General features: G+C 38.0%; 1 protein-coding gene across 1 annotated transcript in view; it reads left to right on the forward strand.

Moving 5' to 3' along the window:
* The window catches only part of BNC2 (basonuclin zinc finger protein 2), a 314,330-nt gene that overhangs the window by 149,869 nt on the left and 145,001 nt on the right, over positions 1 to 19,460 (forward strand). Inside the window, exon 3 of the mRNA XM_063129236.1 lies at positions 9,201 to 9,303. Coding sequence (XP_062985306.1) covers positions 9,201 to 9,303 — 103 coding nt within the window. The remainder of the gene's footprint in view (positions 1 to 9,200; positions 9,304 to 19,460) is intronic.

Raw genomic sequence — 19,460 nt, forward strand, 5'->3', positions numbered from 1 at the left:
GTATATGTAAGTGAACAACACTTAGGGCCAATCTTCCTGCTCTTCTGTGTTATATTTGTTGTATCCCCCCCCCACACACACACACTATGAAAAAATATGCAGCCAGTTTGTGAGTAACATGTGCTGGTTCTAGATTGTTTACCACTGCTGTTTCCCTTTTTTAAATGTAAACTGAGAAATACTTGATCAAGTTTGCCAGTGAGCCAGCAAAGCACCCATTTGATTACCCCACTGGCTAAGAGCTGCTTCATACTTATTATTATTATTATTATTTTTATTTATTTATTTATTTATTTATTTATATAGCACCATCAGTGTACATGGTGCTGTACAGAGTAAAGCAGTAAATAGCAAGACCCTGCCGCATACTTTACGCAGTAATCACATTTGGCACAGAACAATAGTTTTATCTCAGGGTTTCCTGCAGTAAAAAATGTGTAGCGTGAAGTGAGAATGTAGTGGGCAAGGAAGAGTGAGTTTCAGCTTATGGGGCCACTCCAGTATGTATTCCTTGGTATTTTGCTGCTGTTTGAAACCGTCTCTACTGTGTTAACTTCAGCAGACCAAACAATCTTGTGTATGGAATCTGCAGATCTTTGATAAGGCTGTATTAACAGAGAATTCTAGATTTATATTTCATACTGTTTCTGCAAAAATCAAACAAAAACACAACCCTTCAGCTACCCTCAGCATGGGTTTGCTGAATCATTGCATGTTACCTTTCTCAGAACTTTCCTTATAAAGAACTGCATGCCCCCCATCTTTTTTTTAAAAAAAGTCTTGATGTGACTACAGGGCTTCTTAGTACAGATTCAGGATTTCAAATGCCATTTTATCTTTCTCCTTCTTTTATTCCCCAGTGCCTTTTTCATTCTCCAATTCTCCCTAAAGAACAGTTGTGAGTGGTTTTGTAAAACATTTCTGTGCACCATGTTTTTCCTAACCGAAGAACCTTTGTTATCTCCACAGCAATCTTACATCTTGTTAGTATTCTTGCCATCATATCATATTAGTACTGTTTTCCTGAATGCCACAGAGAAATATAATGATATTAGCACCTTTCAAATTATATTAGTGAAAATAAATACAAGTCGGAAACAATACTAATATAAGATGATGTAAAACTGCTGATATAATACTAAGATGCACTGAACCACTCACAAGCTATATCTGACATACTGGGATGCAAGAGATGTAGAAGGACTCGGGAGTATTCAACAATGTTTAAATGCAAAGCGAAGAATCACCTTGCTTTACTTTGCGAGCCACCAATATAAAAATGGAACTTCTTTGTTGTAAAATAACTGTCTTCCAAGAATGGCAAAGTTATGCTTTCCAAAGTCTAGAGTGAAGTTGTTCATAGTTTGTAAAACACTAGTGTTCTTTCGATATTTGTACACTGTAGTTCCATCAAAGGATAACAGGGTGATTTAAGATAACTGCACATGCTCCTTTCAAGCCATTATAGTATTTACTATCCAAAGGAGTCTCAGTGCTAGCTTGCACAAAATTACTAGTGCTGTTGGAAAAAGTGGTGGGAAAATTCATCAGCAAATCACGGCTAGTTCTGAAGCACCATTAGATAATATCTTTTGATGGGAACTATGTTGCTGTACATGCTAGTGGTAACACTGAAGCTTTGTCCAAAGTCCTTACAATTCATATATATATATATATATATATATATATATATATATATCTGTTGGTGGAGCTGTTATTTCTGGGGCAGTAGGAACCAACACATATCGATTTAAGTTCATCCTGGATGAGTCTAGGTCCAATTCTGAATTCTGAGAAACCTGATGGCAGTGCTCAGACCCAGGAAACATTTTGATCTGACCTCCACACTGAGGATGACCCTAACCTACCAAATTTTGATGAAGCGATGGAAATATTTTGCCCACAATTTCACTCGTAAGAGAAAGAAAATTGTTTTCAAAAGTTTTGAAAGTTTAATGTTGCACCTCTCTTTGGGATAAGTATATTTACCTAGCCATATTCATGTCCACATTTAGCCTTTATTAGAGATAAGCAACTCCCACCAGCACCAGCTTGCCCAAAAGTAGATGGGCAATGTGAAGTCTTATCCAGTATTTGTACAGCTCCAACAGAGTTGATGATTGAGATGAGTTTTTATGTGGAACATTGTACATAGAGTCTTCACTGAAAATGATTCAGTGCAGAATATGGTGGCCAGAATTGTAACTGGTACAGCCAAGTGGGGTCACTTCACACCAGTTCTAAATGAACTGTACAGGCTGCCTATTTGCCTCTGAGCCCATGGTGTTTGTGCTTACTTTAAACCTCTAAATAGCTTGGGAGTGCCTCTCCACATATCACCCTGCCTGTTCCTTAAGATCTGCAGGGGAGACTTTCCCCAAGTACTCATGGTATGTTATGTTACTTCTCTGTTTTGGCACCCCAATTGTGAGACATCTTCCCTTTGGAGGTCCAGCTGGCACCACCATTATATTCTTTTTGGCAGCAAGTGAAAAGCTTAAATTGGTTTATGAAGCTTTGTTGTGTTGCTACCTATTTTACGTATCTTCTGCCCTTTTTTGTGGTTTGATTAGGATTTTTTAAAACTATTAAAAAATAGTATTTTTTTAGTTGATATTTTGTAAACCACCTTAGTATCATAAGATGAAGGGTTCTATATGAATATTTTAAATAAATAAATAAAATGAGTTTGCAATAGCTGTGTTTTGTAGCTAGAGCTGATCTGAAGCATCCACAAACATTTGTGGATTCAGTGGGTGGAGGAACAGAAGTTTGAGTGGTGGATGTGGATGCTGAGGGCAGAGTAGTACTTGTATATTATTTTACAAGGTGGACCAAGGCCTTCTTTCATTAAGTGAAGTGATGCCACTCTTCTGGCTGACAGCCAGGAATGTGGCAGCTACACACTTTCCATATTGTAATGGGAGCTGCTAATGCTCCTGGGAAAATGCTACATGATGACCTAGAGGCGTTATACAAAATAAAGATGGCTGCCTCATGAACAAAAGGCCCTCAGTGGGTTCCTTCCATGAGCGGGTTCACTTCCTCATTGTCACTGTCACCATTTCCCATTGAATTGTCTTCTTCCTCACAGCCCAATTGACAAAGCTACCAGATAGAGAAGGCTTGGCAAGTGGAGGGAGCTGCTCCTTCTCTTGAAGAGACAACATCAGCAAGTGGGAGGAGCTAAGGCCCTCCAGGGGTTGGCAGTGGGCCCTCTCCTGAAGAATGGGCCTTGCTTGGGCATCACTACATTTGCCCCAAACATTGAGATCTAACTTGTAATATTGATGTTAATTTCAAAGTAACTTTATTAAGTAACTTGATGACATTTCTTTGGCTAATCAGCAAAGAATAAGAAGAAAAACTTTAGTATTTCTGAATATAAATGTAAGGGGAAATGAGTTGTTAGATGTAATATATGTTATTTGTCAAACCAGAAGTATTGTAATAAAGCAGAAAGTTTTAAAAGAAAAACATATGGAGACATGAAGTAGGTAATTGGTAATACTTTTGTTTGTTTGTTTTTTCTTTGTTTTTAAATGGTAAGAAATCAGTTAATTTCCTATATAGCATGATCCTTGTGGAGTCCAAAAATACTGTTTTGGTTGGTATTGTTGACATTCAATAGAGAAACTCAAGCTTTTAATATTATTGTTTTTATGTTCAAACAGTGTACAACCATTATTCTGTTGTTTGTGGTATGTATGTGTGGTTAATGTTCTTCATCAAGTTGAACAGTTTTTACTGTGAATCCAGATTTATTTCCTTGAGGCAATCCTTCTGTGGCGGGGTATTCTGCCATGACATATGAAGATGCCATGTACAAATAGATTTATCCTCCATGAATATGTCCAAGCCTTCTAAAAAGCCGTCTGGCTGGTATTACAACATCACTGGGATAGAGTTCTCTGTGGTCCCACCTCTGATCTCCATCATACCTTGTGTACAGCCTGGATCATGCTTCAAGAGCCTGTGTGTCTTCACCTGTATGCAGATATGCTCTGTACATAAACATGCATGAAGGTCAGTGGTGGGACAGGTTTCTGTGATTTTCCCTCCCCCTTCATTTTAATTGTCCCTTGATTTTAAACATCTACACAGGACTATTGAGTTGTAACATTATGAAAGAGGGAATAGCCAAACATATAGCTGCAACATACCATTCCTGTATGTGATTCTGCCCATGTCATTCTGCCCTGATATTAATAGCAGAGCCATTCTGCTCCCTGTACCGGACAGCATCACAGTGTTCTGAGTGGTATAGATTTTTAAAAGAGATTATTAAAATAAATGAGATGCATGTAGTTTGAGGGATTGATGCACTGATCTACCCACTTGGTGAGCTGCTGAACAGAAAGGGTGTTTGTTTTTTCATAGTCTGGTGTGCAGACATGCTCCACATAAATAATAAAGAGCAACAATAGCTGAAGCCAAAGCAATTGCTTTCTCTCCCTCCCACTAACTCAACCCGCCTCCCTTCCCCTTGATTTTGCCCACTGCTACTTCCCTGCTTCCTATCATATTGGACCTCTAGTATTAAACAGAGCCCTGTAGATTACTACATCCCAAATCCAAATTTATCTATAGCAGAGTCTTTATTTCCACATGCTGGGGAATCTACCTTCAGTTAGAATAGTGGACTGGAGTAGATGACCTTCAGGTGACCTCCAGTTATAGGATTCCATTATTATATATTGCTTTTCAAACAATTAATACTAGACTCAGTTCATCAATTCTTCCTCCCTCCACTACAGTACAAACAAGAGTAATTTCATCAACAGCAGCATCAGTTCATCAATTCTTCCCCCTGTCACCACCAGCATTTTAATCAATTAATACAGGATTGATTCATTTGTTCTCAGGCCACCACACACACCCGGCCCCCATTATTGAAAGGATACCATTACCACTAATGCTAACATATTGTAATATGATATTGGACAGCGTTTTTATACCCTTGAATTAGACCCAAAGGCAGAAGTAAAGAGGAAGTAGCAGGGAAGCACAGCTGAAATATTGGCACTCAATAAAATCATAGGGCTTATTTTAGGATGTTTTCTTCTCTTTAAACATGGTTTTAGTGGAAATAGGTTTTTAAAAGAAAAGTGAACCCGTCATAGAAATTGCGTAGGGATAAATTTGAATGGAATTATGACTTTTCCATTGATATTATAAGGGTTCCTTCGAGACATTTATAATATTACTGGAAATGCAAGAAATAGTTTGTCAGGTCTGTGCCTAGAAAATGTATTTGATGTTCTGACTATTCATGGATTATTTACATGGCAGAATGTAATGCTTCTCTGGAGCCCTGGCTCACTGGATCCACCTTTACATTCTACTTCTAATATCTCTATACATCTTTGCTGTAATATCTCCTTGGGTGGTGGTAGTGTTTAGTTTCTGCCTTCTAATCTTAGTTAGCAAAAGACATTTTGCATTTTACTCCTAAGTAAATGCTGGCTAGTTCTGCAGGTGGAATTAATATCTGTAGTGCATATAATATCTGAACTACACTGCACCTAGGCAATAACAACTAATCTATTAAAATTGTTTGACAGTTCTCTTTTAATATTCTTCGTAATGCAAATTCAAAATATTTCCCACATCTAATCATTTGGACAATGATCCATGGAGCAATTTTAGGTGTACTCAGGGGCTTGTGTGTGGTCAGTGGACATAAAAACTGTTTTTCTTTGGACAGCCAAACTCCATGTTATATCATAGACTGCTTTTGAAACTTACCTCCATTCAAATTTAGTTCGTCATGTGAGTGAGCATCAGATCAATCCCCACCCCCTTCCTGCCTCCAAAGTTGGACACATAGTGATATGGTTGTTTGGATCCTGGCTGGGGTATTTGTGTGGGAACTATTGCAATATAACCTGTTACTTAGCAGACTTATTTGGAAGTAAATGCAATTGAAATCAATGAAACCAATGCCCATGTAAATGTATTTAGGATCAGGACAAAATAAATACTGGATTTACTTAAAGTTATTTCATTCTTATAAAATGCAATTGAAACTTGTTTTAAGATGATTCAGAATGTTAAAATGTTGTCCTCAAATCTGTTTGAAGTTTTTCTGCTGTGAGTAAAGTCAGTGCAAGAAATTTTAAAATATGTTTTTTCCCCAAGCTAATAATTTTAAAATAGCTAAATGGGTCATTTTTGGATTCAGACAATAAAATTTAATCATGGGATGAAGCACTGTATTTCAGCCTGAATCTAATTTTTACAATCAGTCCAGTGATCTTTTCTTGGGAGTGGGTGATTTGTAAAAATTATTATCAGCCTTTAACAGAAATACTCGAGCAATGTTCACAATTTAATGGGTTGTGATTGTTGCACTCACTTATAAGATAAACATTAGCAAACAGTTAAAGAGATGCTAATAATAATAATAATAATAATAATTTAAAAAGAAATATTTGTTAGCACTATGAGCTTCACTGTTTTACTCTTTTTTTGCAGTGCAATTAATTACTAAGTTCATTAATTAATGAACATATTAGAGAAAGACACCATTACTGATGAGAGGAGACCTGATATATTACTGAGTCAATAAAGTATTGAACACAGAGAGGGACATTTTGGTGGATTCCCTCCCTCTCTTCAGCTTGTAACTCACAATCACATATATTATTCTTACCTAGTCAGCAATTTTGTGGGTGCTCTTATATTTCATATTTCTAATTCCTTTAATCACTGCTAGATACAACCGTGTTTTACAACCTTGCTAATGAACAGTTGGTCAGTTGACATTGGTTGGAACACTTAAATGTCAGGTGTAATACAGCAACCTTCCCACCCCACATTCAACATTGCGTTTTGGAGTTTAATACAAAGCAGCAGCTGGAGAGAGAAAAGCATAAGACGTATACAAAAGTCAGGAATTGTTGGACAAAGGCAGCCCGATTTTTATTAGAGTCTAGTGAACAAAGGAAATAATTTATAAAACATGGTTTATGTTAATACCTTTGGAAATAGCTCTGCTCTACTTATTTGCTCCACATAAATAACAGAAAGTAAGAATAATGCTGAGTAAGGGCTGAATCTAAAGGTCTGTGTGAACAGGGCTTTTCAATACACCCATTCCCTCTGCAAGCTATAATGCTCCCCAAAGGTTGCACCTCAAGCTCAGGAGACAATATGGAGTGCAATTCAACTTCATTAGTGGGTTGCAGGTTCGAAAGCAATACTGGTAGCCCCTGTGAGCTCACACATGGGCCTCTTTTTTTGTATCCAGGCCAATAACATTCTTTATAAACAGTGAAATTTCACATCTGTTTACTTGCAAGTATGTTTACTTCAAGTCCAATGGGCCTTACTCCTGAGTAAGTGTGCAGAGCCATGCTGGTTGGAACAATTGGACATGTAGTCCAACATATCTGGAGAGTGCCAGGTTGGAGAAAACTGGTGTATAGGATTGCAGCCAAAATCAGTTTTGAGTCAATGGTTGCTCATTCTTATAATATAAAAATTTGCATTTCTATAAATCAGTTAAAACAGCATTCAGGAAATTCTGAGGTTCTTGAAATTGCAGGTAGCACATGCACACCTCTTTTGACCCTCAAATAATCACTGGTTGCATCTAAATTGGTAGAGTGATCATTTCCTGGCATCTGCAGTAGTTACAGTACATTGTTAATGTGTGAATGATGAATATAATTCCCTCCATTTCAAAAATCTGTGTGCAAATTAAGCCTAAATGCATGCCATAAATTTACTACTAGTTGTTTAAGGAGCACAGGTCATCTTTAGCACTATTTAAAAACTGAGGTCTTGGCCTAAAAAAAAAAAAAAAAAGCCTAGCTCATTATTTATGTATTTGCTTTATCGTTTAAAGGAATTATACATCTTTCCCCTCCAAAGTAATTGTTCTATTCATACCATATGCATTACCTACTTATATTTCATTTTTAAAAGGTAGGAAGAAGGTGGGGGGTATGTTTTCAAAGGAAACACCTAAGTTGTCAAAAGGCGAACACTTGTGCCTTGTAAAAGGAAAGGAGTGGTGGAGGCAAAGGAGCATTGCTACATGTCTCATGAGTCAATTCTCTTCTGTAATTCCATCATTGGAGTGGTGCTTTGGGAACAAATTGAGTCAGTGACTGTTCTGATAGTTAACTGAAATATTTTTTTTATAAGTCTCCAAAAGAGAAACAAGAGAACTTTTTGAGGGGTGGAATGAGAGAAAAGCAGGGGACAGGGACCTTTGCTCTGAATTTATGTATATTTGAGTATACGCTTCGTTTTTAGTTATAACTAGGATGACATGCTGCAATGTGAAGACATAACTAGCTTCAAAAAACATTCCTTCAGCCAGTTGCAAAGCTAAACCACCACGTTTGTGCAACGCACACATACTGTCCTGTATTTTAAAACCAAATGTGAGCTATGCATTTATTCATTTTTATGGGATGATGGTGATAATGACTTAATACATCCTATAGTTGAAATTGCTCCAAGACAATGCTAAATGTTCTTTTTATGACAACCCCATCCCATGTAATTTAAAAAAGCCAATAGAGAAAACCAGGAAATCATTTCATGTGAAATTTTGTTTTAATGTTTGTTATATGTACAATAGGAAAATAAAAATGACAACCATTCTGCAAGCAATGTTTAAAGAACAATTAAAATACTCTACTATTTATATTTTATGGACAAGATCCAAAGAGCCATGTATGTCATTCTGCAATTCCTTGCATCTGAAAATCTGGTCCTGAAGGCCAGGGACCACCCACAGCAGCATTTGAGGTAGCACAAGTGGTTGCAGCCATGTGAAAAACCCATGCCCCCATGTGCATGGAAGCATTTGAGGTACATGTACAGGCGCTTTGGATCCCATTCTGAATGTATATTGAGATCTGGTATAGTGTAGTGTCTGAGAGTATGAACAATGAGCCTAAAATGCCCCAGTTCAAATCATGCCTGAGTCTTCAATTTGTTGGGTAGTCCTAGGCGTGCCAGTATCCCATTAAGCTACACCCTGCATCTGCAATGTGGGGTGCTAATACTAACCTACATTACAGGGCTGTTGTGAGGACTATAAATATTAAGGTAATAGATGTGAAGAGCTTTGAACATTAAAGTTCTATCAAAATTCTTTAAAAATATTATTTATTTATTTATTTATTCATTCATTCCAGTAAGATACTTACAGAAGTTGTTTTCCCCTTTTCTTCTTCTAGGCCATACGCTGCACATTGGTAAATTGCACTTGTGAATGTTTCCAACCAGGGAAGATAAACCTGAGAACCTGTGATCAGTGTAAACATGGGTGGGTGGCACATGGTAAGATTTACCTTTCTTTTCTTTTCTTTTTGTCATGTTTACCTTGGTGTGTGTATATGTATGAAACAAAAGCTACATTCATGTATCTGCACTTATATATCTGTATAAGTGTATCTGTACAATGTGAAAAGAAAAACACTGTGATATCTGCATGCTTGCCTGCACTTTGTAGAGAACAGAAAAGTGAAGGTCCTGTTGTTCCAACACAGGTGGCTTCAGATGCCAGGGTATGCAATGAAAAGAACGTATTCTAGTCCAACCTTCTTCAGATGTTTTGGACTTTTAATTCCCATCAGCCCCAGCCAGCGTTGACGATGGTCAGGAATCTTGGGAGTTGTAGTCCAAAATAACTGGAGGACACCAGCTTGAGGAAAGCTGTTCTAACTTCTGAAAAGTAGCGCAAAGCTCACAACTCCTAGCAACCTGACAAGACATTTGTAGTTCAGGCTGGCCCAACACATTTTAGTATTAGAGGTATGCACAGGTTTTTCTGCAAAACTGGCAGGGCACAAAATTGGTATGATGCTGTTAATGTGAATCACTAAAGGCATTATTGAGCTTGTAGTAAGGGCACATGCAAAAGATTAGTTGTCAACCATCATCCCACCTATCTTAAAAGGGATAGTGGTGTGAGCGTTCCTGAAGAAACCTTCCTTGGACCTGGAAGATACAAATACCTCTTGCCAGTTGCTAACCTTTTGTTTGAGGGCCACGTGCTTGAGTGTGTGGTTACTGTTCATTCTCGAGCACACTTGATGCTCCAGGTGCTTTCAGTCATACTTTAGACCTGGTTTTGGCACCAAAGCTGCCTTGGTTGTCCTGATGGATGACTTACTCCAGGACATTCCTTACTTACGATGAAATGGGGAGAGTAACGTTTATAAAAGGCCTTCCTATATATGTTATCCTCATTGACTCTGTTCAGACAACACGCTAAGCCATGGTGGTTAAGCATTTTGAGCTAAACAGTATGGCTTAGTGTGTTGTATGAACCATTCCTAACCATGGTGGCTACATAACCACCATTTAAACACTCTCACTAGCTATTTGCTGCAAAAGAGTTAGTGGCCTAACCATGGCTTAGCATGTTGTCTGAACAGGCCCAATGTGACTTGTAGTAACATAGGCTGGAAACTTTACATGTGAAATAGATATTTATACATTATGAATTGGATCCGGGGTAAGTTAGTTGAACTTAGTTCCTATCGAAATTAATGGGACTTTACTTAAGTCATGATTAACTTGTCCCAGTGATTAGAATGGGACCTAAATTCATCTAACTTAGTCTGGTTCCAACCCCATGCTCTCTGCATTTTAGCTCTATGACTAAGGACATCCTTGTAACCTGCATATATTGGCTGTGATTGGACAGATGCTAAGCCATGAACTGCAGTAACATTTTATGCTCCCCCTCCTCTCTCGTTCTCAGCTGTGCCCACAAAGAGATTGAAACTTTTGATGTCAATTGACCACAGTTTAGCGTGTCATCCAAACCCTAAATTTGGATTCATGTTAGTTATGACGTTTTAAAAAACAACTTCATAACCAGCTTCATTGTTTGAAGTTGGCTTGTTCAAAGAAACCATATTTAAGTTTGACCCCAGTTTATCAGGCTCAGATGACCCAACAAGCCATGATTAATCTAAACTGGAAGCAAAAGCATCTGAACTCCAAGTGGATGCCCCAGAATGGAAGGGGGACAGGAACGTGTGAGACCAAGGCTCTCTCTGCTTTGTTCTCATCACGTTACATTATGATTTAGCATGACATCTGACCTGAGCCATAGTAGGTAAAGTCTACGATGACCCTCCATTGTTTCACTCGAAAAATAATTACATTAAATAGCTGCCAGTTTGCCACCCATTTTGCCATGCTCTCTACATTCTTGCTTCATACTGCCTTATAATAGAGTCAGGCCTGTTTATACTACAGTTGTGCTGTGGAGCTTACATGATACATAAGCAATCAATAAGCCATAGAACTTGATGGAAATTCACACATACTAGAGCCTGTCTTTCAGAGTGTGGATAGCAGAAGCAAGGTAGTATATTCAACATTGGTTGAGTGAAAATCTTGATGGTGGTTCACAGTGACCTAGATAATCTATAACTCAGGGCACAAACTTGGAAGGTACGTTTTGCTTGAAGCTCTACAACAATTCTACCTTGTATGTGTGTGTGGGAGGGGTTAGGGAGTCAGAAATCTATCTTGCAGATAATGCCTATGGTAATGTAATGGTCCAGCATGTGTGTGAGTGTCTTTCTTGTACCTCATTTCGCCAAACCTCCAAACTGCTTTTTAAAATCTAACAAGTTTAAGGAGCCAATAATATGATGGAAGAAGGGGAGAAAAAGTTGCCTCCTTATGGTTTCAATGGGAGAGATTTTAGCACACCACCTTTATTTATTTCATTTATTACTTTAGTAGCCTTCAAAAGGTTGCAGGAGCTCAGGGTGCTATACATGGGATGTTTCTCACTTTATATTATAATAACCCTGTGAGAATGTGAGTAGCCTAAGGTTACACACAATGCTTAATGCCTGAATGAGGATTTCAGTGTCTGATAAGGTCTTCTCAGAGGCAGCACCCTGTTTCTGGACCTCCTCGCTGGAGAGGTCAGATTAGCTCCCATTGTGAGTACTTTTAAACACAAGCTAAACACCTTTTTATTTGTTAAAGCATTTGGCTTCTGATGTGTTGGTTTTAGGTTAGGTCATTATTGTTTTACTTTGAATTGTTTTATAATGATAGTAGAATTTCATGGAGGTTTTACTGGGTTTTTTTTTGTTAATACTGTAAGCCGCTTTGTGATCTTTTTGAAGAAATAGGATAGCATTAAAAGTTTCAAAAATAAGTAAATAACTCTGTTTCCTAGTCTAACTCTAGTCTAGCACATTATCCACACACTCTCCTTGAAATCGGTGAGATTTAAAAGTGCTTACATTTGGATAGCTCGTGCCCACTACCACTGGAGTGCATGCTTTTCTCAAACTCAAACTGTCCGTGGGAGCGCTATGCTCCATTCATATGTAAAGTAACTATGACTTAATCTACACCAAGCAGGATATTCCACTATGAAAGTGGTATATAAAAGGCAGGAGCCACACTACTGCTTTATAGCGGTTTCAAAGTGTACTGGCAACTGTTGGGGCCCATTGACACATAGCATATACTGCTTTCATACCACTATATCCTGCTTGGTGTGGCTCCTGCCTTTTCTATAACGCTTTCATATTGCTTTCATAGTGCAATATCCTGCTTGGTGTAGATGAGGCCTATGTGTGTTCGTAAAGGGATGAACAGGCGAGTGGTGCTGAACCCTCATCTGTGCTTCATCTCCCTGCAGCCTTCCCCAGTTGTTTTTCACTCCTCTGGGCTCACCTTTGGTATCTGTCCTTGGCTAGGATAAAATTCCATAGCAGTGGTCTTCAACTGGTGGGTCGCGACCCATAGTTCAGAAGGGTTGTGACAAAGCTGTTGCCACCATGTTGGGCATGGAGAAAATTGTGAAAGTGGGTCCCATGTTGCAGGTTGGGAGTCCGAGGTGGGTCTCAGGTCTGGACCAGTTGCAGACCACTGGTATAGAGCAAATGGGAGTGGGATTGGTCAGCACTCTATCCATGAGTGACACTTTGTTTCTTTTAGTCCTCCACCATCACTTTATAAATAAATGGGGACAAACCTGAGTTTAAAGAGTGGGCAAATGCATTTAAAGTTGTGTTTCTGCTGCTGTGACATGTAATTTCAGCTTCCAATGTATGAGTACTGTGGTGGTGGAGGTGACTCTGGATATATTGATTACTCAACACACACAAACATATCAGGTCCTGATTTTGGAAGGGGGAGCTTTCTGCAAAACTTTAGTTTTCCTCATTAGACATTCTGGATTTTTTTCTTCTTTCTGAAACCAATTTTAGTTTCTAATGAATTATTTTATTCCACTTAATCGTCTTCCCCCATTTTGTATCAGCCTACTATAGGGGTCAACTGGACCCTTTGAAAGCCCTGATTGGATACATTATTACAATTGAATTTGAAATGGTTCTAGTTTAACAGAAATATATGATTTTATTGGTCTCACATTCCAAAAAAATAGTTTTAACATGGAAACAATTAGGTACATTGGACCACATAATGTAACAGAAGAGAAAGCGAAACAGAAATAAAAGATGCCTAAGTGAAGTCCTGTGCTCATATTTCAAGCAGTTGTAGACCCCACAGCAACCCCTATTAGGTTTGGAGGGATAATGGTCCAAGACAGGTTACAATTGATATAAAACACTTAACATAAAGATACATTTCAGGAAACATTTTTAAAAACAAAAACAGTTGCCTTAATCCTAGTCACCAAAGTTTGTTTTGCATAGAAAAGTCATATATTGCATTTTTCAAGTTTATGATAGTGCACACAGCAATGGCACAATAACTCATTTTGTGCCATGAATACATTGCAGTACTGTGTCCTCAGTGCTGCCAAAGTAAGGCAGGTTGCCAGGTCGTGTGCTCTTACTGGTAATTAATTAAGTGCTGCATAATATTCACCAGCCCTAACTAGTCATATCTCATCAGAGATAGAAATAGGTCAGTCAGATATTTAAGTCCAAAAAAGTGTGAAATTTGAAAGCTATATAACCACTTGCCTTAGCATGAACACATGGAAACTCCTGGGACCTGGTGCCCTTTCCCTCCAATGGAGAATTCCGTCATAACTGGTAGTTGCTTTGTGGGCAGTTGTCAAAGGGCATTCATTATTTTGGGGGTGTTTGTGGAATGTTTTGGTTTGTTCTTTTTCCCTTCTAAAAATGTGAAGGTTTATGTAAGATTGCAGGAGTGCAAAAGATAGGGTAGAATATGCCCATTAATGAAATAATGCATGCAAATTTAAGTTGCGAGAGGAAGAGAAAAGTCTACTACAGGTGATTTGAATAATGGTCAACTCCTCCAAGTAGTGTAATTACACGTGCAGCTGCTAGCCCAATGGTGAAGGGAGCATAAGTAATAATTTAGACAAAAATAAACACAGAAAAATGTAGAGTGTGCACTAGCTGTGAGAAGCCAAAAAGCAAACACTGGCACACAAGAGTAACATAATTAAAAACAAAGCCATGTTTCTCCAAACCAAAGTCCGAAGCTAGGCAATACCTTTATTGGGACCAATCAAAATATCACAAACAAGACTTTTGTGTTCTCCAGAATTCATCACCCTACTAGGTGGTACAAAAGCAGTAGGTGGCAGCAGAAAACAGAAAAGTACCAAGATTATTTATTTATTTATTTATTTATTTATTACATTTTTATACCGCCCAATAGCCGAAGCTCTCTGGGCGGTTCACAAAAATTGAAACCACAATAAAACACCCAACAGGTTAAAACACAATTACGAAATACAGTATAAAAAGCGCAACCAGGATAAAATCACACAGCAAAGTTGATATAAGATTAAAATACAGAGTTAAAACAGTAAAATTTAAATTTAAGTTAAAATTAAATGTTAAAATACTGAGTGAATAAAAAGGTCTTCAGATTAGGTCAATTGTGGTGTCCATGAGGTCACAGATAACTCTCGCAAGATTATAGCCCAACTTCCGTGAACCGGAGAATTCTGTTTTTTCACCTGATTTTCTGTTGTTTCTGATTGTTACTTTGTATTTTGTGTAGCCACCATGAACAACATTTATGGAAAGGAAGATACAAATGTAACAAATAATAAATAAATACAACCAGTTCGCAAATGAGAAGTGATGAATTTGATGTAACATTGAAACAAACCCTGAAAAAAGGAGAGAGAAATACAGAGAAATTTCTGTCTACAGCACAGTGAATGTGATCCATTGGATAGCATTTTGGACCAGGAAGAGTAGGTTCAGATCCCCTCTCAACCTAATCTACCTCATGGGATTGTTGTGAAAATAACTATGGGAGGAGGAGAGAAAGACCATATACACTGCCTGGGAACTTTGGAGGAATGGCAGAATTAAAAAAGCCATAAATATGTGGACTTTCGGAGTTCCTCTTAGCTAGGGGAAGAATCATTCTCCAATCTATATTTGATTTCCATTAATGAGGTTTCCAGCATTCAGTCATTCCACTGTTCTGCTTTTCTTAAACTGGTCTCACATCAAGTGTGACATGACACTTTATTTTACAAGAAAATTTCCTTAAGGCACAGTAGGTAGGGAGTATGGGATATTTGAAGGCTTATGGTGGCTTTCTATTCCTTTTAGTTGCTTTCCCCCTTTGATTCTCACAGCAACTGTTACTAATACATTTCTTAGTTTCAGTACTTAAAATTCCTATTCAGGAGATGGGTATATGTATATGATAAACAAAAAATTACGTTTGAGAACTGCATCTTGCCAACGTGCGTAAATTTCTTGGTCCTCTTTGAATAAATCCAATCACTGTGTTTACATTTTGTGGCAAAGCAAGTCTGGTGATATATACAGATATATTTTGCCCAGACACATTCCAAGCATATGTGTATAAATTAGTACCTTCAGACTGCGGCAAGCCCACTTCAGTTATTTAGCTTAGCTACTCTCCAAACTCTTTAGAGGAGAGTTCCTTGAAGACTGATGAATGTTGTGCAATTGGAACACATAGGTTTTGAAATCACAGAGCAGAGCAGGTTACTATTCCAAAACTTTTAAAATAAACGTTTAAATGCTTTGACTCTTGTACTTGTAGAATCTGCTTCTTGAACACAAAATAGTAACGAGAAAACTGACATAAGTTGACTGTCCCACCTCTTTCTGGTTGCCTGTTAATAAGATTGTGTTATAATTCCTTGAGTTTGGTAATGGGGTGAGTCTGAGTCTTCTCTGAGGGCCTTCTCAGTGGCTGCCCCCAAGCTTTGGAATTCCCTGTGAACAGAGACTAAGTTGGTCCTTTTTTTGCTGGCAGACATCACTGTTTTTATTCAGGCAGGCCTTTGGCATATCAGCTGGTCTATTACTGAAGAGGGTTTTAATTAAGCGCTTTCAATTTATTTGTTTTTATGTTTTATGTTTTAATTATGATGTTTTTGATCTGGATTTTATTGTTATTTGCCTTGGGCACTATTTTCTGAGGAAGGCTGGAAATAAATCAAATACATATGCATACACTGGATGTTCAGTGTGATAATATAGATGAAAGATAGACAGATTTCAAATTATAATTTCAAAATATATTTAGAGCTAAACGTTTTGGCTTCCACCCTTATCAGCAGCTGTGATGTTAATGGACACCAAGAGTGGCAGTTTAGAATGCTGGGAGATGGAAATTTCTAAGGTATGAGTGGTATAGAGATGATGGCCGTTCGGACTAAGAGTACAAAATATATTTCGGAAGTACTCTATCTTTCTTACATGTTTTAACTTAAGACTGACTGCATCCATAGTAAATCCAGAGCCTCCTTGCTGCTTTGATGTATATATATCACAATAAATATTTTTCTGAATGGTGGATTTCTATGGATTTTACCAATCAAAAGGTAGGACCTCTGTGTTCTCTAGGATCAACACCGCTTTGCAAACTTCAGCAATGTGTGATATTGTAAAAATATAGAGTGCATACATAGCTGATGAAGATAATGCTATTATTTTCATGTGCTTCTGTGATGATATCAGAAACACTCCCATTATGAATGTTCATATTTCTACCTTTTTCACTACTTTGCTTATATTTATTGACAATAGTTTTTATAGGTTGCCTTTTTCTGTGTACAATGCTGTCTCTTAGATTGGAAGAAGCTACCCTTCTTCTAGGAAGGGAGACCATGTGCTTCATATTCACAAATGGCTCTAAACCTGTGTTCATTTATAAATGACCAAAGTAGCCAGGGTCAGTGCCAGACTATTTTGCGCCCTAGGCAAGGTGAGCTACTTGCACCCCCCTCCCCCCCAAATTGCCAACTTCGATTCAGCTGTTCAAGAAGAGTTTCTGAACTATTATATTTTCCTTTTATTCTGTATTTTTTCATAAAACAGCTAATTTGTATAAAACTGACCCTTAAAGGTCAGTACTGGGCCCCTCTGAGGTCTGTGCCCTAGGCGGCTGCCTCATTGGCCTAATGGTAGCACCGGCCCTGAAAGTAGCTCATCAAGCATTAAACATGAATGGAAATTCTAATTCTAGCCTGCCATCAAATGAGCAGCTTGGTCGTATTATGCCACAGCACAGTTGTTCAGAGCATGCAAAAGCACATAGATGTGCTATGAGAAAAGCAAAAGGTATTCTTATTGCAACTTGTGAAAACTCCCTTAGAGGCAGGTGCCTCCAATGTCAGTGGGGCTGTGAATCCTTTCTGAGTTTCGGTCAAATCCAGTCAAAACTCTAAAGGAGCTCTCCAAGGTGCTGAACCCAAGCACCAAAGTATTTTCAGCACGTTGGACAGTTCCTATAGAGTTCTGATGGAAACTGAAAGCAGATGTGACTTCAGAGCCATCAGTCTCCACTGCAATTCATTCTTGTATTTTCTTACATAACCAATTTATCTACAGAATGTTTTCGGACTTCATCATAAGCTGGGTAACACCCTCCAACAAGATAGTTTCCAGGAGTGCCTTTCTTATAAAACAGACTGCTCTTGGTGCAGGGATAAGTTGATGAAATGGATGGAAGGGGAAAGTAATAGCAAGTTTGCGGGATTAGCGATATAAAATGCCCCTTCCCCTCTTATTATTTTTTCCCTCCTAAGCTGCTCTAGAGTGGCTTGGATGAAAATAAAAAGTTTTGGGCTTTGCACCCCCCACTTCAGAGGTGGCAAATGTAGGATGTCAGTATAAGAAGGGATTCATCAAAGGGTTCTTTTTGTGGCAGGATAAGTGTTTCTATTGGCATAAATTCAGTTTATTGAGTTTTGACCCTACACCCTTGTGCTATAGTGGTAATCCTACCACCAGTGTTTTTTAATGCTCAAGCCAACAATTGCATAGCTTATAGTGGTCTATGTTACCAATGCTGCTCTTAAAACGGAATTGGTTGTTTCTCGTGTGAATTTCTGGTGTTTAAAGGATTTAAAGAACTAGACTGTTTTAATTTGCTTCCAGCAGAAACTTGGCATATGTTTTTTCAGCTTGGAGGAAGATTTATTTATTTTTAAAATGGTTTAAATTGGCTAAACCATTTCCTAGGTCTGGAGTTGTCAGGCAGACAAGATTCGTTTTTTGAAAAAAGGGGAGAGATTTTGAGACATGTTAAAGGATAAAACATTTTTTTACAGTTAACATTGGCATTTTATAAGCATTTTGATTTAATGCAGAACAGTGCTACTGAGTATGGAAAAAGAAATTAAACCAAGAAGTAACAGCTCAAAAGTCCTTTCTCAACATACTTAACAACCACTTTTTTGTGTCATAAGCAAAAAAATAAAATAAAAACTGGCATGATCCAGGACAAAGTTAAGCAAAGTTAAGTCCTGTTTATTTCAGTGGGGAAGATGAGCAAATGCTTATGTTTCATCCATTGTAATAATTGGAATTGAAAGAGCTTAGCTTCACCTGAATTGTTTTGTATGTTCATATGGCATGCGTAACTTAGTCCACAAATACCATTTTCTGACTTCCATGAGAATAGAAATAGAAAATAAACATTCTGCTGTAGCTTCATATCCTGCCATGTCATCTTTGACACTTGCACCCCTTCCACCTAATATTCATAATGTATGTTTTACGTTAGCATAATTTATATATTTTTCCATCGTAGGATGGAAATTCCATTCTCTTTCTGTGGCTTCTCTTTTTAGGGTTTTCACTTAAACTACCACAATTCTATAATGAGCTTTGCTTTATTTTCTCTTTTTTATGCATTTACATAAGGGCCACCTTGATTTCCTTTTGTAATGCATAATCATGAGAAATTTGTTATATCACTTTTTAACTTTTCGAAAACTTGCTATATGCATGATGGAAGGGAAGATGTGTAAAACACCCCACACACACACACACACACAGACTCTCTGCCCATCTTCACACCTTAAATTTCTAGTGCAGCTTTTACTGTGTAGAACTGCACAAGAAATTTGAGGTGTGAAGTTGGGTAGAGTCTCTGTGTGTATGGTAAGATTACAGATAAGAGGAGGTGTTGCCAGGGGAGGAAGCTGCTGAGTCATTTGGTCCTGCTTACTTCTGAGTAGACATGCTATTTGAAAGTGCTGCTGAGTCATTCAGACCCAC

Source organism: Elgaria multicarinata, chromosome 6 (assembly GCF_023053635.1).
Source record: "Elgaria multicarinata webbii isolate HBS135686 ecotype San Diego chromosome 6, rElgMul1.1.pri, whole genome shotgun sequence".
Lineage (NCBI taxonomy): Eukaryota > Metazoa > Chordata > Lepidosauria > Squamata > Anguidae > Elgaria > Elgaria multicarinata.